Below are 24,150 nucleotides of genomic sequence, written 5' to 3' on the forward strand. Positions count from 1 at the left end.
GTTTTCTACTGTAACTTATACACGTTCTGTAACTTTGACTGTTATGTGCTGTGTATGGTCCAATGACAGCAATAACATCATTATTCCATAGTGAATTGGTCAGCAGAAATAAAGCGGTCCCAGGCAATCTGGATTCAACATAAATCCAAACTAAGCTGTACGAGCAGCTGAATCATCACCAATGTTTTTCACAGGCCTGCAGAGAGTCCAGTGAAAACTTTTCTGACAGATGAGAGCAGATTCACTCTGAGCGCTTGTGACAGATGTGAAAGGATCCGGAGAAGCCGTGGAGAACAGTACCTGGTTTGGTGGTGGGTCAGTGAATGTTGTGGGATGACCTCTCCAGGCTAGGAAACAGCACTCTGACTATCGGCAGGTATCGGTATAAAACCTATGGACCCATTGTCAGACCCTACACTGGTACAGTCATCGGCCCGGCCTCATCTGTGTTATTGTAGGCCCTTTACTTTAAACCACCTTAAAGCAACTTGAGGCAAATGTTGCTGGGATTAATCCAACAGAACCTCTGGGCTCTGTCGTGTTTGTTATGGGCTGTGATTTGCACAGAAGTCCAATAACAGACTGCCGTTCAGATTCAGATCAGGGAGGCGGTGTGAACAATGACGTCACCAGATGGAGCACTCTCGAGCACCCCACCCAGTGACTTGAAGAAGGGTGGGTACTCTGAACAACTAATTAGTGCATAAGCGCAAATGACAGTCAGCACCAGTTTCCTGGCCCCAAGGTGCAGGGAAATACCCCCTCGTCAGGCAGCAAGCCAAAGGGCTAAAGAACCCTCCATCCCAGCCTGCTGCCTCTCATCGAGGACAACTCCAGACTGGTACAGAGTCCTGGCCCTCTCCAGGGGACTAGTTGCAGTGCCCCAACCATGCACTGAGATGAGCCCACGTATGTCTAGTCAGTGTCTCCCAACCTCACGCACTAACTCAGACTCCTTCTCCACCAGAGAGGTTTCATGTCACAGTCGCCAGCCTCGATAATCAAGGATCAGTCTGCCAGGGCCTCCGCCTTTGACTGCCACCTGGCACACATTACCTAACCATCCGAGGAGGACATGGATACAAAGTATTTGGCCCCATATGGTTATTCTACTAAATGTGCTTACATTATTTATGGCCCGTTTTTGAAGTCTTCTTTGTTATCATTATCATTATTATTATTTGAACTTCCAGACTCTCCTCTGAGTGGCTCCCTCAAAAAATGCCCCATCTCTCTTTCTTTGAAAAGAAACAGCAGTGAATGATCTGATTGGTTTTATTGTTATTTAAACTGATCTCTGTACAGAAAGATTCATTACATACATCCACATTTACAAGAGCAGAAGAGAAAAGTGGTTCTAATCTAAAACGTATCTCAGCTGAGAAATGGGAAGGCAATAAAAGAGGAGATGAATGGTCATGGAATAATGGACCTTATGCTGTAAGACCAAAACGCTGCAATGGAAGGAAGTGCAGAGTACAACAATTAATATATGAAAGGTTTAGCCTCTAAGAGTTCACCAGAGTGAGCCCTCTGATTTCCCCAAATCTTAACATGAATCAAATAAAGAATAAGACACATAATAAACGTCATCACACCACAAAGCTTTGACTTGAATCACTGCTTTAAATACAGTCAGCGCGACAGAGACTCAGATCATCGTCTAGTACCTGTGATTCAAACTCTCTTTCATCATGTGCAACAAAACTCAGATGCTCATGTCGAGAATTTTCTCCATGTTCTGGGGTTCGGACCCAGACTCATATTTCTAACAAGGTCCAAACTCATCCACATTCAGTCTGAGCTGCTGCTTCCAGGCTGTGCAGAAACACCTCAGCAGTCCTGATGGTCTGAACTGAACCTTCCTGTCGGTACAGACCCGGCTTCCTCGCCTTTCGGCGTTCCTGCAGGAAACCGTGAAAAACAGCCAATCAAAGAAATCATTTCCCATCCTAACTCAGTCACTGGGTGATTTAGCACTGATTCTTTTGCTTATCCAGCAGTCATCAAACGCAGACATCCAATCCACCGTCTCGTTTTCAGTCCAGTTTCTCCTCAGCTCGCCATCATCCCTCTTCATCCAGCAGGGATTTCTGTCCAGGTTTCCTCTCAGCAGGATCCCTCAAAGGTAAAAAGTAAATAAGTCGAAGCGATTTAAAAGCTGATCTCACAGTAGATCATAATCCTCATTTTGCTTCTTAAACACAAGAATAGAATAGAAACTTTGATTTCTGATGGTCTAAATCTGTCACAGTGGCACAGCTGTGACGCCACGCGGTAAAAATGCTGCGACACATTCGTATTTTAAACCCTGTCAGTGTCTGCGTCTACATCCTCACACTGTGATTTGGAAAACGTTATGACTAAACTGTGTTAATAAAGTCATAAAAGCCACTGAAGCAGGACGCTCCTGACCGCCTCTCTTCAGAGAGCATCGTCGGGGTTTTCCTGGACGGGTGTTCGGGTTTTGCGTCTGCGCGGTCGCAGCGTGGTGAAGCAGGAAGAGGCGGTGAGGGCGATGCGGCTCAAGCCGACATTCAGGCAGTGGACCTCAGAGGTGACCGGCACCTCGGCGAAGAGGGCGCGGTCCCGGGAGAGCGTTGCTGGGCCGCTGTCACTGGTCTCAATGTCTTTGACGATGTTGAGGATCTCCTGACGCTCTGCCTGCCGAGTCATACCTCTGATGTTCAAAATGGCTGACACGTGCTTCTTCCTGGAGGAGAGAGAAGGAGGAGTGAAGAGGAGGCGTGTTTCTGTGTTTGATGTGGTTCACATTTAGAAAGCACACGTTCCTGAAGCTGAAGGTACGATTATCTTAAGAGTTACAGAAATTGTATAAAATCCCATCTTTGTCTTTCATTTTCTAGAAAGGTTTCCATGTGGGCTTTTTAAAAGTGAGTCTAGCATCCAGCCAGAGTCCTAAGTATTTATAACAATCAATAGTTTCAATTTTATGACCATGAAGGATCTGTAAGCTGTCAGTAAGAATAAGAAGAACAGGAAGAAAAAGAACAGAGTAGGTAGAACAAGAACAAGAAGCAGAAGATTTCCAGCATTTGGCCAAGGCGATGTTACCTGATGTCTGGAAACTCTCGGACCAGAACTCCAACCTCCATCTGGATGGAGGGGAGGTCCTCCAGCTGGATGATCTCAGAGATGTGACACAGAGCGCTGTCCAGCCAACCGGAGGAAGACTCCTGACAGACGGACAGAGGTGTAAAAAAAATGTTTGTGAAGAGTCAAAGAAGAGGAAGACCCCGTGCGTTTGTTAGGTTTGGGTTCATTTTGCTTTTACTGCTTTTAGCTGAAGATGTGACTGAAACATCTATCCTTCAAAAAAAATTAAAATCTCAAATAATTTCAGATCGGACCCCTCGAGATTCTGCAGATTTCTCTTTCATTGCGCCTTTTATCTGTTAAGTTGTTTAGCCGGTGACCTCTGACCTCCAGAACTCACCAGGTCTTTGAAGAGGACTTTGATCTGGTTGCCTTCATCTCTAAGCCGACCAGCCATCCTCTTCCTCATCTTCATGGAGGTGCAGATGATTCTGCCTCTCATGACTGAGCGGAGGTACTCCGTCACCACCCGACGGTGGATCTCCGACACCAGCAGCTGGGAGAGAGTTGGAGAACATGAGCAGCAGCTCCAGCATCAACCGTCCACGTACTTGTTTTGGATGTGTGTACCTGATACGGAGGACTGTCCATCCTGCTGTATTTCTTGAACTCCTCTTTGATGAGAGCCTCGATCTGCTCATACGGCTCCGCGTTGGTCAGCCACTTCCTCTTCACCAGGCGCTCAAAAAACGGCTGAACGAAGACATAAAGTGGGGAGAAGTGCAGATGAGAGGAGCCCTGAGCTGCAGCGTTTTCAGGTCAGCTAAGTTCCCTAGCAGATGTTTTCTCTCTTGCTGCATAAGTTAGCAATAATACCAAATGCAGTGAAACACACGTTTACACAGGGACACATCTTTGGTTATCATTAACCAGCAGAGGGATTCATAGTCCATCTATCCATGTGTAAATTTACAAGAAAAGAACTTTAATAATCTGAGACTATAAAACTGTTAATAACCTAAAAAAAAGTTTGTTGCATAAATAATAAAAAAAAATGTGAAGGTTAAAAAACACAAACTGAATTAAAAAGCTTTATCAAAACTGCCTCAGTGCGATACAGAGAGGGCAGAAGGTAAAGAGCCTCCAGTCCCATAGGGGGCGCTCTCAAGATTTTTCCATTCTGTGAGCGTTAGGAACATAACATCATTATGAACCACTTTATGGCATCTGACATTTTGGTTTGGGGCATGAAGTGTGTTGCTACTCGATCCGTACCGCGCATGTGCAAATCTTACGTCACTTCCTCTCTTTGCCAACATTGCGACAGTTAATATGACACGGTTAGTGCCCAGTTAGCTCTTAGCATTTCTCAACAGCTCTGCCTCTTTTTTGACTGCCAGGGACATTTAAACAATGGATACCTCGTATACAAACAAATTCACGCTTTTCTCAGAGAGATTCCCCCGATTGAATAACAGCGCTGTAAGAAGAATGGCGCCTAATTACAGACTTAACAATACAGACTTAGTAATAAGACACATGAACATTCATCAGCCAGATTCAGTGTTTACTGACAACTGACAGTGATAGCGGACATCATCTTCACTATTCCAACAATCCTCTCCACACAGACAAGCATAAACACACTCGACTATCACTAAATCACATTTAACACGGATACACAAAAACGATTTGTAATGATGCAAGTTCAGTTTACAATAGGGCTCATTCACTCGGTCAGCAAGTGGGGGTATCCTCATACACTGGGGAGTAAACTGCCATTAAACGAAACAGAAGAAGAAGAGAACATCTGCATCTCCCGTCTCAGAGTGCCCCAGTTTCTGTGATCTCTCAATGTGTGTATGTGTGTTACCCTGATGTGCAGGTAGAGCCGGTCAGACAGCATTTTGACTCCCTGCTGGACGATGTGATCCAGAGACTTGTTGGCTCGACGCAGAGAGTCTTCGCTCACTGACGGATCACACTGAGCGCAGCGCTGCACGAAACCTCTGCACACACACACACACACGCACAGACATATAAATTAATTCAGTTTAATTAAATTCAAATGTATTCATTTTGCACCAAATCACAACAGCACTCATCTCAGGGTGCTTTCTTTTGTAAGGTCAAGAAACAATAATACACAGAAAACTCCAAAAATCAGACGACCCCATATGAACAAGTGCTTTGGCGACAGTGGGAAGGAAAAACTCCCTTTTAAAAGGAAGAAACCTCTGTCAGAGCCAGGCTCAGGGAGGGGGGGCATCTGACTGGTGAGGGGAGGAAGACGAGACAAAGAGAGCCAGAGATTAATGATAACTAATAAATCTGTGTGTGTTTGAAATATATCAGCACTCCTATTTTGATTTGTCATTGAAATGAACTTTATTTCAACTTTCACTGTAACATAAAACCTGTAGTAGTGTGCGACCCAGCCCCTTGGTCCAGTCATCATCTTCTTGTGTCTGTACTTCACCCTCATTAACCCGCTCTCTCACTTGCTGATTGGCTGCTAAAGGTTCACCACACAAAAAAGCCTGCAGCTTGGTTTAGTAAATGTAGGTCGAGTCTGGAGTTACCAGCAGTCCTGTTAGTGCTATTTTCTTTTGTGAGCAACTCTATTTTCATTATTAAAAGCTTGTTGAACTGCCTCAGCATTGGGACACTGTGTTAGGTTCCTTTGAGCTAGAAATTTAGGCTCCAAATGTTGGTTTAGCGGCCTTGACAGGGAGATAAAGGCTGAGGTCACCTGGAGTCAAATGTGAAAACCCTCTGAGGTTAATCTGTGTCTGGGTGGAACCAACAGCTTCGTTCATTTCCACGGGACATTGCAATAATTGCTGGAACAGAGCCATCATTATTGTTATGGGTCAAAGGGTCAGCTGTTAAAAAGCTCTGCAAATCCACGAATCCATCTGGGAATAATAAAGGAACCGATTCCTAAGAGCCAACAGAGGGTTAGATCTGTAAAATGTCCTTATTTCAAGTTTGGTGTAACAGAAAAGGCAAACTGATCATTCTCAACAATGATAACATCCAGCACATGCTTCATATTTCATTTCTCTATCATTCTCAGGTAACTGATCGCTTGGTCCAGCATTACTTTACAACATTTCAGAGGGAACTATTGCACCTTAACTGCACTGTGTTTATCAGGTCATTTTAACTTTACTGTATCTGGATGCAAAAACACAGATAAAGGACAGAAACGTGTCCTCTTATATCTTAAAACAGCTTAAAGGTAATTTCAGTAATAACTGTAACTTTCACCACCAAGGGGCAGTGTTTCATCAGCGCGTGTGTTGCTGTTATTTAAACTCTTGATATATTTTGCTTTAACTCTAACTCAGCTGTACTTTAATTAGAAATGTGCTCTTAATGACTTGGCTCGTTAAATAAAGCTTACACTGATCCCCTGCGCCCTCTGGTGGTACAAAGTGATATTACATGAACGTGCCACCATAGTTCAACTGATAAAAATGAATGCCTAATCCTAACCCTCAGCCTAAATTTAACCATAACTGTAACCGTGACACTAAACAGTTTGAGTCTCAAAAATACCTTCAAACTTGTGGGGATGACATTTTGTCCCCATAAGGGCTGTTGGTCCCCACAAAGATATGTAAACATGTACAGACACATGCGCACACACACACGCAGCGATGATGCTATAGTTAATATTTAGAGAGTTGAACTATATATAAACACAGGAATTAATTACCTTTTACAAAAACATACGAAAACAAGTTGAAAAACCCTTTTGAGAACTGCAGTACTCGACAGAGTCTGTAGCAGTTTGTCTCACAGTTCGTTCGCATATTGAAGAGCGTGTGTTTATACCTGAATGGAGGGCAGCAGTTGACCAGGGCGATGGTTCTGGACACGTATCCGTCCTGGTTGTCTCCGAACATGCCGGCCTGCATCCCTTCATGGAACATCTCAACTTTCCGCTGGAAGCTAAAACAAAAAAGCCAGAATCATGATCTGCTCTTTCAAAGCTAAAAAAAGATGAACAAAAGCATCTTACAGCTCAAGGACCTTTATATTAGATCACATTCATCAGTCGGATCACACAGATATTCAAAGAGTCCTTTCTGTCTGTATTAAAAGAACCACGGCACTCACACCCAGCTCATGAACTGTTCTGCTGTAGCTGATGTCTTAATAATCAGCAAAAACAGTTGAAACAAGCATGAGAAACATTTGTAAATTATTAACTACATAAGAATTACAATGGGACTGAATCATTTTGAACTCGTGTTTAATTTTACTGCCAACCCTCTAAATTAAAAAAATGTACATTAGAATTTGATTAGAAAATTAATCTTAGAGCATTATGTTTTATTGTAAACGGTCTCTGAGTGTTTGTGACACACATCTCCTTTGCTAACTGCTTTTCATCAGGTTGTTCATGTGGTTTTATTATTGTTTATGTTTTTTAATGTCAGCTACTATTTCTGTTATTTATTTGTTTTTTATGAAGCTAATTATTAGCTTAAAAAATAACCATTTAATTTGAAAAGAACGCACCTGTACAGGAAGTCAGCGAGGCCGTTGATGCTGCACTGCGCCACTCTGGAGCCCAAACTTCTGTTGATGGAGGCCGAACGCTCCAGATCAACCTGCAGCCTCTGAAACGGCCATAAACATACAGACAGTACGATTGTGTCACACACCTCAAACCTTAAGCTACACCTGCTTCAGCCACTAGAGGGCAGCAGCTGCTTTCAGTGCAAATAAACTTTGAATGAAAGAGTGTGTGTGTGTGTGTGTGTGTGTGTGTGTGTGTGTGACAGAGAGATGAGGAAATGTTTGATGTTGACTTTGGCTGCAGTTGAAGGACAAACCCAGAAAACAATCAGCATACGAAATGCAGCGGAATCGACCTTTATGTAACACTTCACTCTGATTATATCCTGTATTTAAACAGACAGGAAACGCTTTTCACGGCGGTGCTCAGACTCATTCACGGAGTGTGTGCAGTAGCCATAGTGACGGAGGTGTGTGCGTGGGGGCAGCAGGTTGGGGATTACCTCTATGACGGTCTTGGCCAGAGTGATCTGGTACTCCTCGATCTGCAGCGACTCCATCCATCTTTTCTCCTCGTCGTCCAGGACCTGACTCAGCTCTGTGGTCACTTTAGCCTGTGCAGGGAAAAACCGGGCAACAAATCACTGACAAAGCACGGACATTATGCTACTTTTTCAAAAGTGTGTACAAAACAGAGGTCCCTGCTCAGTCAGCCTGGTTATACGGGCCACTGTTAGTACGGTAGGTGAGAATATGTGTATCTCTCTCACCCGGACCGAGTTAAGACAGTCGAGCTCCAGTCTGTCCACGGTCTCTGACGGCAGCAGAGGACTGAGCCCAGAGTGGTTGAATGGACTTGTGATGCATACAGTCCCCAGAACATCCCTGAAACAAACACACACACGCACACACACACACACACATGAGCAACCTAAGCAGCGAGCCTGAGTCCACACAGACTCATGTGTATCTAAACCTGATTCTCCATCGCACCTGCAGCTTTTGTGTCACTGTCTTTCGCTTTATTTGTTCTTGCAGGTCAGTAATGATACTTTCAACAATGAATTTCATGTAAACTTGAGGGACAAGACCAATCGACGGTCACTCTGGTTTCAGGTTCGTCTGTTTGTCCTGTGTAAACGCTTCAAACCTGAAACATGTGCATACCTGTTGTACATGTTGTGCAGCCAGTCCAGCAGGGAGTAGATGTCTGTGATCTGCAGCTGGTTGTCAGTGATGGTCTTCAGTTGCCGTGCAACTGCCTGGTGGTAGCTCTGTACGTACACCTGAGAGGTCAAAATGTCAGTCGTTAGAGCACTTAGACTGTTTACAGCATAGTGCCAAGCTACCTCATTGAGCTACTTAGATCATACACCCCTACCCGAGCACTAAGATCATCTTCCCAGTCACTCTTGGTATTGCCGAGATCCCGGCTGAAGACTAGAGGTGACCGAGCGTTTGCCGTGGGTGCACCCGATCTATGGAATAACCTCCCCATCGCTATCCGCGAGTCTGATTCAATCCTTCAAATCGCGGTTAAAAACCCACTTATTTAACCTCGCCTTTTTTACTGGTTAATGTTTGTTAGTTAGTTTAATGCTTATTTCTATCTTCGGTCTATTCTTAACTACTTTTAATAATTTTTAAAATCTTTGACTGCTTTATCCTTTACACATATTGTTCTTTTATGCTTTTATATGCATTTCTTTTGCTTCTTTGTTTTTAATGCCATTTAACCTGCTAGCATGTTTGGTACCTTGCCATAGCCTTCATCCTTCCCTGTTACTTCATCTTACTCTCTTGTATGTTAAGCACTTTGGTACACCACTGGTTTCTAAATGTGCTATATAAATAAAGTTTGTTGTTGTTGTTGTTGTACAGGCTGCAAACATCGATTCCATTAGATCAGCATTACATGTGATATTTGTGTCCAGGTGTTGACTCACCTGGAAGGGCTGGTACTCTTCAGGATAGATGGACACCACGTTCCTCTTGGCGGCCCCCAGGTCTTCCACCACCCGGGTTCGGAGCCGGTCCAGGTACTTGTTCAGTTCTCCAGCTGTGAACTCGGCGGTCTGAGGCAGAGAGTCGTCAGCCGCCTCCTCCACCGCCTCCTTCCACCTCTGCTTCAGGCGGCGAGGCCTCGGGCCTCCTGGGGCCGCTCCCTCGCTGACTTCCCAGTCTTTGTCAACTTGCTCCTCCTGCTGCAGCACCTGTTAGAGTGAGAGGACTTTGACGTGAGTCGAATATTCTCATGTTTTTCATCAGTTGCCATCGCGAAAGAAGAGTTCCCTCACCTGGACCACCAGACCCAGGTTGGGCCCGGCTGTCGGAGACTTCAGGGACTCCCTGACCACGGCCCACAGCTCCTTCTGCAGCTCCTCGTACAGCAGCTCCACATCCTTCGCCTTCCTCCGCCCGCCATCTTTGACACTTGGGCTCGCCGCGTCCTCGGGCTGCGTCGTGGCAGCTCGCTCGTTGCACTCCTGCTCCAGCTCCAGGATGTGGGTGTCAGCCAGGACTAGGTCCCGCTTCTTCACCAGCTGCAGGATCTCTAGGACTGGAGGAGACAGAGGAACGTTAAGACGTCATCCATCCAAATGTCTTTGGGAGGATGTTTGGCATTTCTCCGTGAAGAAAACAGCTTTAATAAACCGTCACCACAACAGTGATTCAGTTCTGATCTATGAAATAAGACCCCCACCCCACGACGTGGTCATACTGCTGGTAAGATCAAACTTTCACTCATCAAAGCTGGATCCTAACTCTGTGCAACAAAGAACAAATAACGCAAACCTTAATACAGTTTATACGACTGACTGATGTGAAGGGGAAATTAGGTGGAGAGAGCAGAAGAGTTCAAGATTCAGGCTGCGAACATGTTTGTTTCTCACTCTTTTATTGGCTGTAAAAATGTCTGCAGGAGTTTACAAAATGCTCTGAGGTCAGCATCTGCTGGAGTGATGTCATTGAGGGAGGCTTCCCCTTCGACGGAGCTGCATCACGCTTATCCGCTCTGACAGGCGGAAAACAAGCGTTGAACGGCTGTTTGTCTGCGTCCATCTTTGATTGTCACTTTGATTGTCACTGGTTTATTGTTTATTCATAAATATTGCACATTGATTCTGTGACATAGATACAGTTCATTAAAGTAGTCCTTTGTGAGCTCGCTGGTCTGTGAGAGCTGCCAAAGAACGACTCGAAGCCTTCGGGATGACTTCAACCAAGACGTGAAGCTGCTGCTGCTGGTCTGCGTTCACTGCTCGGCCCTGTCTCGTGGTTAATAATCATTTCTCAGCATAAACTCTTAAGACTCGATTAGGTCAGAAACTACAAGTGTTTATCTCTGCTCTGATTGGTCACAGCCAGAAGGTGGAGCAAACAGTGTCCATCACAGAGGATACTGCATTACTGCATGTGTGATTACAGGGGAAATATGACTCAGTTATTCATCGCACACACACACAGCAGGACAGGAAACTCGGTCTTCTCCTACATCAGTTGTTTCATCACAGGAGACGGCTTCTCCAGGGCCACTCTTTCAAAATAAAAGCCTTCTGTGTTTGTTTGTGTGTGGAGAAAGCGAGGAGGATGTGAGGCCCTTCAGATGTGCTCAGTGCCGGCAGAGGAAGAGAGGATGACACACACACACACACACACACACACACACACAAACAGTGAAAGCCCAGAGGAAGATCATCTCTATAAGCAGAACAATGTGAGCAGAACATCCCCACTTTGAACTTTTGTCTTTCGTTGTTTGTAGGTCGACGGTGGAATAAAGTTTGTAAAAACTGCAGCAGGAATGAGGTCAAAGGTCACAGGAAGGGGGGACCGGGGGGTGCTTGTCAAATGTGTGTCTTTAACTTCAGGGAAACTGAAACGTGAACTCTCTGAATACTTTTTGCACATTTAAGTTATAGATGAGGAAATAGTGGATTTCCTGCCTGACACACATACTGTGATCTGTGCACTGAGGAAACCACAGCACAGTATCCTTTACTGTAAACGAGCTCAGCTGCTGTGCGAAGGACCTTTTGTTTCTAGATGTTACAGATCTAGTTTAAACTTTTTAAAACACCCCACTCCCTGAGAGGAAAAGTCACAGCAACGAACAGTAGTGCAGAAATGGATCCACGTGCCGCATTTCCCCATAAAATGTCCCGTCTGTCCTGAAACGTACAGTATGAGAATAAAAATGCCCTCATGATACAGAAACATCCCCCAAAAATGTCCCGACAGTCAACTAAGAGTCTCAGAGTACAACACTTAGTGGGTCCTCATGTGGATGGCTAATTAAGAATACACACACACACACACACACACACACACACACACACACACTATACATCGTGTCCCCTCCCCTCAAACACAGCTCTCATTGTTCATTTCAGACTTCAGGAAATCTTTTCCAGCTGGATGCACAAAGCCCTACCCACCTCCACCCTCTTCCTCGCACCACCATGACCACCTCCATCACCACCCCGCTCATGGTCCTAACCCGTTTAATCAATGTCACACTGCATTTCACATCAGAGCGTGCGATGCTCCAGATGAATAGATCACAGAGTCAAAGCTTCTTTACCACGATTGGTTCAGACACGACAGAGTTCAACCAATCAGATGTCTTCATTTCTCCCCACCTGTGTGATGTAATAAGGTGAGACAGGCAGAAAATGGAAAAAACTGAAATATGATGAGTTTTTTTAGTTTTTAAAGAAAGGCACAAAGAAACAACCATTCAATAACTGACAGCGAGAAAAACGATGCTGCCATTGGTTAAAGTTATCGAACTCTGTCCTCCTATTGGTCCTCCCACTACTCTTTATACCAGCCTTACAGCCCCACAGTTAGTCGGGCCCTGAACGCCACACAGCTGCTGAGGCTCCAGCCGTGAGCCCTGAATGCTAATTGTGTGGATGCTGTTGCCGATGTGTTCACATTAGCGATGCTGAACGCCAGACGCGGCACATATTTTAAGATGAAACATCTGCCTCTTTAGTTTCACTTTACACAGATGTGAAAACACGTCCAGCTCGCGGCTGCAGTTTGGCTGCTGGACGATGAAACCTGGTGAACCCCGCGGAGGCGAAACCGAAGACGCTGAAGCTGCTTTTATACGCGCCTGTGTCGTTTGGTATTTAATTAAGTTTATTCGAGTGCTTTTCATGTGTAGTGCTGCACGTCTGTCTGCATGAACAGTAGCAGTACTGTCTCTCTATATGTGGAGCGTAATCTGAGCTGCGTTTTCACATTTTTCTCCTGCGCTCCGGTTCAGTCGGAGGAGACCTGCTCCGACTTCAAGCCCACGGTCACTGAAGACATGACTCAGCAGCTTCACAGTCAAAGCGAAGAGAGTCGTGTTTCTCTTCTCAGACGCAGAGCTGAGCAGCCACATTCAGATCAGACCGCCTACTTCCTGCAGACGCAGGCCAAACCTTTCATGACAGCTCAGGAAACAACTGGTTACCAAAATTATTGTTTTCATCAGTTTATTCAGTCAAACTTTATTTGAATTCAAAAAGGACTGCTGCTAATAAATAAAACTATAATTTCAGCAACAGTGTGCTGAAGTCATGAAAGCTCAGTTCACTCTCTGTCTGAAATAAGCAGGTTTAGCTTCTCCCTCTTGGACATGACTCTCTTCTGATTTGCTGCCCCTCACACACAGGAGGTTTGAACAGCAGGTGGGTGGGGCTTCTGCATCTGAGATGACCTCCTCCCTCTGTGAGCTCACACAGATCCAAGAGTTGAAGGAATCGAGTGAAACTAAGTGCTTATAGCAGCCTCAGCTTTGGGCTCACATACACTCGCCTCAGTACTTGAACCTTTTATTAATGTTTTAAATGAATATCCACCAGTGGAGATATATCCCGGGAAACAAGGAAAAGCTGAAGAGATCCAATTTGGATAAGTAAAGAAACAAAAACGGAAAAAGGAGAGAAGAAAATGGAATTTCGATCCATGTTTGCAGATTTCCTGTGAAGTTTCTCAAGGTTTCCTGTTAAAAGTGTGTGTTTGCTGGCAGAGCAGTGAAGCCACTGGTGTCAGATAAGCCGCTCACTGTGGCCACTGACAGGAAGTCCTCCAGCAGCTGATAGTTGGTCAGGAACAGGAGGATGCTGCAGCCGCTGAAAAACCTCTAACTGCCCTGCACCAACCATGAACGCATCATTATAAAATGCAGGGTCGTGACTTGGTTTGAGAAAATATCATGACCACGACTTCTACGCGTCTCGTGTCCTAATTTTAGATCTACTCCTTTACTTTTACGTTAGTCTTTTATTTTGTAGACTCATTGGTGATAAAAAAAGAGCCCAGCAGCGACAGCACATCCTGAGGCGACTGAAGAAGGTGCGCCTCCCCAAACCCAGCCTTAACACCTACCACAGAGGCAGCATAGACAGCGACCTAACCAGCTGCATCACAGCCTGGTATGGAAACTGCCACGCGTCCGACCGCAGAGCCCTGCAGAGGATTGTGCCGACCGCTGAGCGCGTCATTGGCTACAGGATATTTACACCTCGCGCTGCATTTGGAAAGCCTCTAGCATCATGGCTGACCCTCATCGCCCCTCTCTGCCTACTATTGTATTTATTTAGTCTCATTCCCATTCTTTTCTAAGTACATCTTATTCCTGTGTAGTTGAACATGATCCAGGAGGATTTCGACCTACTCTATACTCAGGTGTACATTGTTGGGTTGACAATAAAACTCGACTTGAATTTTACCCTAAAATACACAGAAACTGGAAGAATCCCCATCTGACAGCACCAAAGAGAACAGCATTCGATGACGTCCACGCGACGCTGCCAAATATCAAAGAAAAAACTTGAGCTGAGACACGGGAGCTATTTAGTGTTTGTGGATCCAAACAGCTTCACACGTTCTTTCTTCACCTCTGAATGACACAAACCTGAGCATTGAGTTTTTGGGGCTTTTAAGACTCATTAAAGTGGACTTCCTGTTTCATATTTCACCTTCTTCCTGAGGCCTGCAGCAACACGCCAGCAAAGGGCCGGCGGAGCCGCCGTGCAGCGGTAACACGAGCGTGGATTAATGAAACACACACAACACGCAGTTTGTCAACGGTAAATTCCATGAAGCGGGTCTTTCATCACTTGCCTTCATTTCCAAGAAGCCCTTCTAACTAAAAGGCTGTAATGAAGGTGCGTCACTCCCCTTTGTGAAGGGTCTCGAGGGTTTTACTGACCCCTCCTCCTTCTGCCAACTACTCGAACCATTTCTGACCTTCGCTCCAACCACCGTTACTACGGTCACCGGACTGTCAGTGAAGAAACAAGGGTGGTAAAATATATATACAGTAAACTGGACTGTAGCACTGTGTTCACTGAAGTCTGAACCGATTCAAACTCGTTCAGCTTGAACTTTAAACTCCAGAGTTTCAGTTTCAGAAGGTGAACACGCTTCGACTTTCTCGAACTCTGGAAGAACCAAACACAGAAAAGTGTTTACTGGACAGACAGCATGACCAGAAACATGCTGTAACCGTCCTGGAATGACAGAGAGTTTGAAACAGCTGGGCTATTTTACGCTTCAGAGGACCTGCGCAGAGAAGAAGAAGAAACCAGTTATGAAATCACCGCGCCTGTGACCTCCGTGTTTATGTCTGATAACTGATGTTTATCAGGTGATCTGTGTGCACAGAACGTTAAAGCCATATCGAGTCATCGCTGATGAAAAGATTATTTCAGTTACAAGCAAAAGTTCTCAAACACACAGACGAGATTTAAAAGACAGACGTGCGCGGCAACCGTGAAGTCGCCGCTGGATGTGAGTTACACTGTAGCTTTGTGGTCAGGAAGCTTCATCACATCCAATTAACCCATCTCTCAGCAGCCGTGTTATTGGTCAGAGAACTGCAGAAATTCAGAAATACTGCAACACTGCCTTCGTTTTTGAGACCAGCTACCGACATTCTCCGAAGGACACAAATAACAAGACCTCAGTGTGGTTTTAAATGGAAATAAAAAGAAATTTCCTGTAAAAGAAATCTACTGTTGTCAAGTTGTCGTGACTGCAGCACAGCAGGCCGAACGTTTTGTTTTACTGCTGAGCTTTAAACGTGTCGGCGAGCAGCGCTGATGTTCGCTCGTTTTATTCTGGGACCTAAAAATGTTCAACTTCATCATCTCCTAATTTATATGAAACATAACAATCTGTGAGAGTTTGTTCTTATCTAACGAAGGCAGTGAGCGTTACATAGAGGCGTACTGTTGCTCGGTGCCCTGTTCTGATGCATACCTGCTGTGCAGAGCAGCAGATGCACATCTGTCAGCTTTGCATGCTTAGATAAAAAGCCAGCACGCATGAAAACAACAAACCAAGAAGACCAGTGCTGAGACTCCAGCAGGGATCAGACTGCACCTGAACTCAGCACAGGAAATCATTAAGCAGCAGGTCAGCAGCGCTCTGCTGTGTGCTTTGACTGGATCGCACCTCAGAGGAATGCAGCACTTTCTGCTGCGCTGCATTCAAATTCTTTAGACTCGACAGCCAAGCACAGACTGTGTGAAACTCGGTGTTTTGTTTTAGTGCCTTTGCTCTTCATTAGAAAGCAAACTCATTTTGCTACTTCAGGTGTTTTACCGTGACGTTTTCAAATCAGTGCAACCGCACTTTTCTGATCAGGAGCAGAGCCTTCAGCTCTAAGAAAATCCTCCCACAGATCCAGACTGAGACTCTCGAGCTGCTCTGTGACTCCTTTTTACTTGTGCAGGTGTTCAGTTTATTCCAGGTGTTTGTGCTCGTCCTGGTTTGTTCGACTGTTGCTCTGCAGGTGTTTGCTGTCTGTTCAGACAGAAGTAAAGGTAAAGTCCTTCTTTCTCTCAGGCCCGCCTGACCCGGTGCAGCTCTGTCTGCGTTCTGTTTCACTGCCAAACAGGATTATTGGAGTCAGGACCGTTTGTACTTTCAGACACACACACGCTCAGCGGCAACCTGATCCGCTGATACGGTGGTTTAGCAGCATCTGAAAACAAGCCTGCACCTGAGCATCCAGAGCTCTCTGCTCACCTCGCAGTCAAACAGCTCACCTCAATCAAGTGAAAACCAACTGAACCGCTACCGAGAAGCGACTGCAGGTTCTGCCTCTGTAGATGACCCAGTAAATTCATCCTCAGGTACCAAACAAACAGCACGAGCTGCCGATCAGCAGCACTCATCCCGAAAACAGCCCAGAGTCTGAGACCTGCAGCGTGTTCAAACACAGACATGTCGTCCTTCTCTCACCCCAGAGATGGCCCGCCCCTCCCTGAGCCTGGTTTCTTCCTGTTAAAAGGGAGTTTTTCCTTCCCACTGTCGCCAAAGTGCTTGCTCATAGGGGGTCATATGATTGTTGGGTTTTTCTCTGTATGTATTATTGTACCTTACAATATAAAGCACCTTGAGGCGACTGTTGTGATTTGGTGCTGTGTAAATAAATCTGGACTGAAATTTCAGCCTCGAAATCCCAGAATTCCACAGTGCAACACGTTTCATATCACTGGGATTCCTTCTGCCAAAAACATTCACTGATTTCTAAACTTCACAAACGAACGAGAAAATAACTGACAGAATAACTGCTGATGAAAACAAACACAGTAATACAGCAGAGAAGCCGTTTGACCATACAAACAAGGGTGTGGAGGAACTGACACACACACACACACACACACACACACACACACACTCTTGAATCATTCATTACAAAATGGCAGTGTAAACAGGGTGTGATAAACAATAGACGCCCTTACAAAGTTTCCATGACCGGCCCAGTACTTATGACATTACACACACACACACACACACACACACACACACACACACACACATTCCAGTGTTACAGCATCTCAGCGTCACCCAGTTGGCCATGATATCACCTTCCTCACCGACCCTCTCCATCCATTAAATTTCAGCGTCTGTGTTTAAAATAGCCACAGGCTGCCGACAGGCGCCGATCAGATCGGGCTGTGAAAATCAACAGGACGATAACCCTGCTCAAAGAAAACGTCTGGAAACAGAATATCTGTGTTTCGTGTGCAGCTTGGAGGACTGAAAGATTCACTGTGGCTGATAGTTTCATTGGAATCTGAAACACCAGAAACAGCTGAGAACAAAAACAGTTGTTCTTGGATGGGTGGACATGCCAACGCATCTGTAGTTTCCTTCCACCGGTACAATGTCCTGTCATAGTGGTGACACTGGAAAGTGTTTAGTCTAACAATAGAAGCTGTGGAATCGACAGGAAGTGACATCTGAACATGTCAAACCGTGTCGCAAAAGTAATCTGATTATCTTTGGTCGATCTCATGTTGCCAGGACTTAAGCGTGTTATGTCTGTATGGTATTTCTGATACTGTAAACTTAAACCAAATATCATTTTTCATATTTGAAAAAACTAGTTAGCATCTCTGCCGTGCTGAGGCGGGATTTCTTACCTGACAATGGCTCTCTGGGTTTAACCTCCTCCACCTGCACCGACTGGTCCTCAGGACCCTGGGACGACTGGTCAGTCATGGACTCCTTCTTCGTCTTCCCCAGGCCCACCATCCTCATGAAGGACACGCGGCGGCTTGTCGAGTCGCACTCGCTTTCCGAACAGTTCACCTCACCGTTGGCAAATGATTCCTTACGGGAGGGGTCACGATATTTTCCTGCAAACCTTTTATGGAGACAAAACATAAAGTTCAGAGATCGACTGTCACAACAAAGTCCAGCAACTACACCCCCCCTCCACCCGAACCATTAATAACACCCGTCGAACAAACTCGATCTCAACAACCATCTTTTATGGACCAAACTCTGTCCACAGTTCTTATCCCACAGAGGTCTCTACCCATCCAATAACCTCTGGCATTTTTACTTTACTAATCTCATAATGTTTGTTTGTATCTTGAACTTGGAACTTAAGAATTCGCCAAAACAAAAAGCTTATCGTTCCACCTCGTCCACATCAACACTCTGTATTCCTCAAGGCCTCTAATCCCCCTTCCCCTTGACCCACGTTATACTGACAGATTTTATTCCTCTACCTCAACAGATCCCTGTAATCTCCTATCTAAACATTCACAAATGCCCTTCCAAGTTCTTACTTTCTATATTGAATGTCAGTGTGAATCCTCTCTCCCGTCTATTTGATAATTTAATGGTTTATTTCATCCTTTAAAACTCAGCCCATTCATAATCATTCGTCGCCATTACTCTAATCCCACGTTTACCTGAGCAGACTTCCTTCAGAACTCCTCCTTCCTCTCTTTTTCTTTTGGGAAGGTGAAGGTGAGGGCGACCCTTGCAGCGACCCCTGTGGGGAGAGTGTGGCACTCTTTCCCGACATCCTCAGGTTCTTCCCCAGCTTCCCGAGGCTCTTCAGCGGGGACATGAACTTGAAGGAACCCTTCACCGAACCTCCTCCACTTCCTTTTTTCCCCTCGTTGGCCTCGTTCTCATCCTCCTCGTCCTCGAATGGGTTGCGGTCCCTCGGCACGTCACCGTCCAGCAGCGAGCTGCCGGGTGACCAGTGGTTGCCATGGCCCCCATTACCATGGATATTGTCGTCATCATTGTCAAAGGGGTTATGATGGTGGGGTGTGATGTTGAGGCTCATCCTGCGGATGAATAGGGCGTTGTCTAGAGTCGGACCACCTTTTAGGCGCACTGGGAGGTTTTTGAGGATGGGCATGATGGAGCTGGGGGAGAGGGGAGAGGGAGGGAGAGACCTGGGAACGAAGGAAGGGGATAGGCGTCAAAGCTTTATAATGTTACTGGGCACTTTGACTGTTAATGTGCAAAATCAAACCAGATTCATCTACAAACATCATCACGATTTTCATCATTGCTGTACAGGTCAGAAATTAGAGGCCCAAACAGGAACCAGTTTGGCTCCAGTTTGTCTCCAGTTTGCTGCAGAGCCCCTGCTGGTGTGTGAAGACCAGAGTCTGCTGTTTGTGTCTCAAGTTCCTCATCAGAAAAACCATCATACAAATCCTGTTCTCACAATTACTGACATATAAGCTATTAGAAATGGATCATTGCTGCTGATGTTCTGTAATTAATAAAAACATCGTAACGCGTTTTGAGTGAAAAACACGTTTCCGCCCCATCACTGCGTCGGCGTCAGCAGAGGTCGTTTAAAGTCGACTCAAACAAAGAAACTTGGATTTAAATTAGGAAAACTGAACCATGTGGAATTAAGATTCACTGGAAATAAAGAAGGACGCACGTTTTTTAAATCATGATTAGTTTGATGAGTTTATTCATCAGTTTGTTAGTTTAACTGGAAAATTACATTTGCCGTTCATCTTTTATTATGTTAGTTAATTATCTTTACAATATAATAAGGATGATTATTAGACGAATAAAATACTAATAAAAGTTTGAGGCTGAAAATGAAAAAAGTTCAGAAGATTTTATTTCGTTTCATTAAATCAAGTTTTGAACTTTTCATTGGGATGAATAATCGCCCACGGGACACACCTGAAGGACACACCTGCTTTTTTGTAAGTTTGCAGGAAATGTTTTCAGTGTTTGAGCTCTGATAAGACTCCACCCTGACGTAGGCTGTCGGTTACACTCTGACAGCTGCTCTGATAACGCAGAGGTCAGGGCCGGACTCACGGTGACCATGGCAACACATCCGCCTCCTACCCGAAGATGTCCGAGCTGTCAGTTTGACATTAATGTGGAAGATTAGTATGCATCATAAATATAATCCCATGATAAAACAGTAATAATAATACAGTTAGTTTCTAATGTGGAATCTGATGGTCGCCACATCCACACGGCTGATTCCTGAGGCACAGGTTCCTTCTTATTGGCTCAAACTAATCACAGACTTTGACAACCTGCATGAAACCACGGAGAAGCCTCCGACAGACAACAGGAATAACCCCGTAAACGAACAGACAGCGTCGGATATATCTGGACAGGCGTGTGGTGACTTTGCCTCTGGGGATAACGACTGATATTTTGGGGCTTTCAATGCAGCCAGCGGACATCCATGCCAAGACTTCCTCTTCCATGTGCCGGTCTTTGTTTACAAACGCAGGAAAATTTAAAAAAGGCTGAATATTTCATTTCCACCCAACGAGAAAAAACTGTCAGGTCTTTATGCTGAGACGCGTTTTCAGAGCTGGGTTAGGGTTGGGGCTGTCAGAGAACAGAAGATAAATTGTTCTTCAAAGATAGCACAGCTTTGATGAATCACAGGAGGACGAAGGTGTTCTGACGCACATCAGGACACACCTAACACTAACTATGACATGCATGACAATGCAAAACACTGTTGAACATATGAATCAAGAAACAGATAAAAGCTATAAACGGGCTGCAGGACTGCTTCAAGGCACCTAACGGTTCCTTTAAACGTCTTCAGGAACATTTTCAGAAAATCGAGCTCTCCAATTGGCCGAAATAATGTCAGCAGTCTGAGGCGCCAGTAAGCCCGCCAGCAGAACTGATGCAGGGTGGCCAAACACAGCGTGACGGTGGCGACAGAGAGCAGATACTGCCCTGTCGTAAAGCAGCTGGTGTCACATGTTCCCAAAACCATAAAGCCTGAAGACAAAGACTCATAAACTCTCCAAACATTAACAGACAGCAGCTCGGTAATGATTCACGGGGAACTTTGTAATGATTAAATGTGGCCTTCGGAGAATCGCTCAACCAGCGCGGCAGTTATTAATGTCCACTCTGTAAACTCCACCTGCGAGGACTAAACTATATTACTGAGCAGGACTGTTTTAACAAATCTGTGCTGAAAAATGAAAGCAGACTTCCTTCAGACTTCCGTCAATAAAACATGGACACACACAGGGCCGGCGACCCTAACTGGATGAGAGGATTTGATCCCAGATTATCCCAACCTGGATGCAGTCTACGGGAAGCTGCATCCATAGGCTGCCTATAACACGGTCAGTCCTAACATTCACACCACTTGATTTCTCGGTGTTTGACCCCCACCCCCCGTCCAACGCTGGTCCCCCTGCCAACCCGCTCCTGGCAGTCTGGAGGCTGTACCCGGGCCCCGCCCCGTGGACCCAGGAGTCCTCGCCTCTGCCTGTCACACTATCGCTGTCCTTTCCGCTCCTATTGTTTGTGTCCAGAAGCTTCCGCGATGCCCTGCGACCCTCTTGAAGAAAACAGGCTGTGTGCGAGCGCCACTGGGCTCCACATGGGTTTCCTGAGCCTGCCGCCAGGGCTGCTGGGTATTTATGGAACCAACACCACTGAATCACTTCCCACTTCACTCTGCTCGTTTTTGTCACTGTTTTCCTCACATGTGTGTGTGTGTGTATGTGTCTGAGAGTCTATTTCTGGCAGCAGCGGCGTGTCCTGAGCTGGTGAGACTGGAAACCAACAACATGAACAACATCCGCTCCCTGTGCGCCCTTGCAGTCATGTTTCCATCACTTGAGAGGACACTGACTTTCATATATGCACAGGCAGACATGCGTTCAGTGACAGTATCCACACAAAGATACAGAGTGTACATCCTAATTCAGCTCGGGTACCTCGTGTGCTCCTCACATCACGTAGTTATGAAGTCGTTTGACTGCAGTGACGAGCCGAGGCACACGGCTGATGGTTTCAGCTCTTTAAAGTCTGTCTGCGGCCCAAAACACAGAAAGGAATGATGAAAGGGAGGACCGTGCAGCGCGACTTTATCTTATTGTGCACTGGTTTTATTGGCCGGGCCCACCTGAGATTGAAGCTCTGGAGCTCTGTTTGCGGTGTCTGGGTTAGGGCTGCTGCTCACCTCCGTCATGTTGCTTCATTTGGTCTCACAGATGAAGCACGGCGTCTGACGCTTGTTTTTGCCTGTGCTGTTTTATTTTAGATCCTAAAAGTCTGCCTGATTAATGTCACTTTATTGTCAGGAGCAAAAACACCAGCCAGTCAGACTACAGCTGAGCACAGATTAGATGTTCCACCTGTCATCCAAACGTTCACATCCATCACAACCTCAGAAACACCCCGCTGCTCCAACAGTGTCGTCACACACGTGTGGACGAGTTCAACACGACATTTAAGCATCACGTGAAGGTGAAGGAGTCACGACCTTTTCAGTGTCACAAAACAGACAGGAAGCCAGGAAGAGGAGCTGATAACCAATCAGAGGGAGGCACAGACCTCAGCCTTGACCTTCAGCGTGTTTGTGCTCGCGGCTGATTAATGACTGTGTAGATAATCAGCTGATTAACGGCTGCTGGAGGAAACAGAACATCCCCAAAAAAAAGTCATAACAGGAATCATTTCATAAGAAGGGCTGGCAGCGGATCACCCGCCTCCTGCCCAAATTTATCATTGATTCCTGACTGGATGTCTGCAGCCAAAACACGAGAACGGAGGAACAAATCTGTTTCCATTTCAGATGCAGAACAGTAACAAGAGCCGGCCGTTAGCTTTCTTACAGGAGGCGGCAGTTATTCGCCAAATTACCAAATTCATAGGCTGCATCCTCCTGAGGCCGCATCTGAAGGCCGATTACGTCATAGCGACTCGACAAAGGCTGTCCAAATGCACCGAACAAATGCGTTCTCCTTTTCCCAAGATTTGTCAGGTGTGTCCTTCGTTGCCAACCATATCCCAGAATTCATAGCGCGGCCCAGCCTATTCCAGCTTCCAACAATGGCGGCCGCTACTAAGTTTTAATATTACTCTTATTACTGTTTCTGTGTCACAAAATAAACTTTTAAGATATTTTCAGGCGAGAAAGTAGCTGTGTAAACTTCAAATATCTGCTCGGTTTATCAAGACATCACATATTTGCAAAAGTGCACCGACGTTTTCAGAGACGTCTGTTATCCACCAGCTTGATAGCTGACCGGGAGGTCGAGGGTCACTAGAGCCGGTGAGAACAGCGAACTCCCGGCTTCATCATTTTCAGATCCCCGCGGACTTTGGCTACTCAGGTTAAACATGATATATAAGTTACTTAGATAACTTAAACATGTTTCTGTTTGGCTTTTTCAGTGTTGTATTTGTTCCTGACTAAATCGGTTTGGCTGAGATTAAAGTTATAGTTTTCACACAGCTGAATAAACGTCAAACAGAAAACTGATTAAACAGAAGTGTGAAACGGTCTATGGTTTACTCCAGTGTCCTGTTATATTTTACATAGCAAGGAGCAGACGGCTGAGTTTATTAAACTCCACCGAGACAGCGGTGACGCAGATCTGAAGGCTAGACCGTCCCATTTCACAGCCGCTCACTTCGGCCTTCTCCGCCTTCAGAAGACCCAGCACACGTAGACCGCGAAGGCCGGGTCCTCAGGAGGATGCAGCCTGTAAATTTAGACACAGCTATTGATTGGATGCAGATGCCATCAATCACAGCCCGTTTTGTTGCCATCTTGACGCACTGAAGACGCTTTGAAGACAGGAACTGACTGCAACTGGTTTCAGAGCTGGTCTCAGTCCTCAACGCAACCATTTCAAAGGCAACAAGCTGAGAGCTTCATTGTGCACAATCACAACTGCTGCTCTCAGTACTGTGACTGTAAAGCAGCCCAAAGACGAGAAACTACAGCTGACATCAGCAGGTCATTCACACCACAGACGG

At 45.6% G+C, this 24,150-nt stretch overlaps 1 protein-coding gene across 2 annotated transcripts in view; it reads right to left on the reverse strand.

Annotated features, from left to right (window-relative positions):
• Positions 1 to 1,261: 1,261 nt before the first annotated feature.
• The window catches only part of exoc3l2b (exocyst complex component 3-like 2b), a 41,446-nt gene continuing 18,557 nt past the window's right edge, over positions 1,262 to 24,150 (reverse strand). For both annotated transcript variants that reach the window (XM_039598083.1, XM_031751837.2), the window contains exons 2-15: positions 18,810 to 19,307; positions 18,030 to 18,253; positions 9,888 to 10,150; positions 9,537 to 9,803; positions 8,758 to 8,876; positions 8,361 to 8,475; positions 8,094 to 8,204; positions 7,591 to 7,691; positions 6,901 to 7,017; positions 4,931 to 5,066; positions 3,688 to 3,810; positions 3,458 to 3,613; positions 3,076 to 3,197; positions 1,262 to 2,713 (exon numbers count right to left, since the gene is read on the reverse strand). In XM_039598083.1, coding sequence (XP_039454017.1) covers positions 2,425 to 2,713; positions 3,076 to 3,197; positions 3,458 to 3,613; positions 3,688 to 3,810; positions 4,931 to 5,066; positions 6,901 to 7,017; positions 7,591 to 7,691; positions 8,094 to 8,204; positions 8,361 to 8,475; positions 8,758 to 8,876; positions 9,537 to 9,803; positions 9,888 to 10,150; positions 18,030 to 18,253; positions 18,810 to 19,270 — 2,604 coding nt within the window. In that variant the 5' untranslated portion in view covers positions 19,271 to 19,307 and the 3' untranslated portion in view covers positions 1,262 to 2,424. The remainder of the gene's footprint in view (positions 2,714 to 3,075; positions 3,198 to 3,457; positions 3,614 to 3,687; positions 3,811 to 4,930; positions 5,067 to 6,900; positions 7,018 to 7,590; positions 7,692 to 8,093; positions 8,205 to 8,360; positions 8,476 to 8,757; positions 8,877 to 9,536; positions 9,804 to 9,887; positions 10,151 to 18,029; positions 18,254 to 18,809; positions 19,308 to 24,150) is intronic.

Source organism: Oreochromis aureus, linkage group 14 (genome assembly GCF_013358895.1).
Source record: "Oreochromis aureus strain Israel breed Guangdong linkage group 14, ZZ_aureus, whole genome shotgun sequence".
Classification (NCBI taxonomy): Eukaryota; Metazoa; Chordata; class Actinopteri; order Cichliformes; family Cichlidae; genus Oreochromis; species Oreochromis aureus.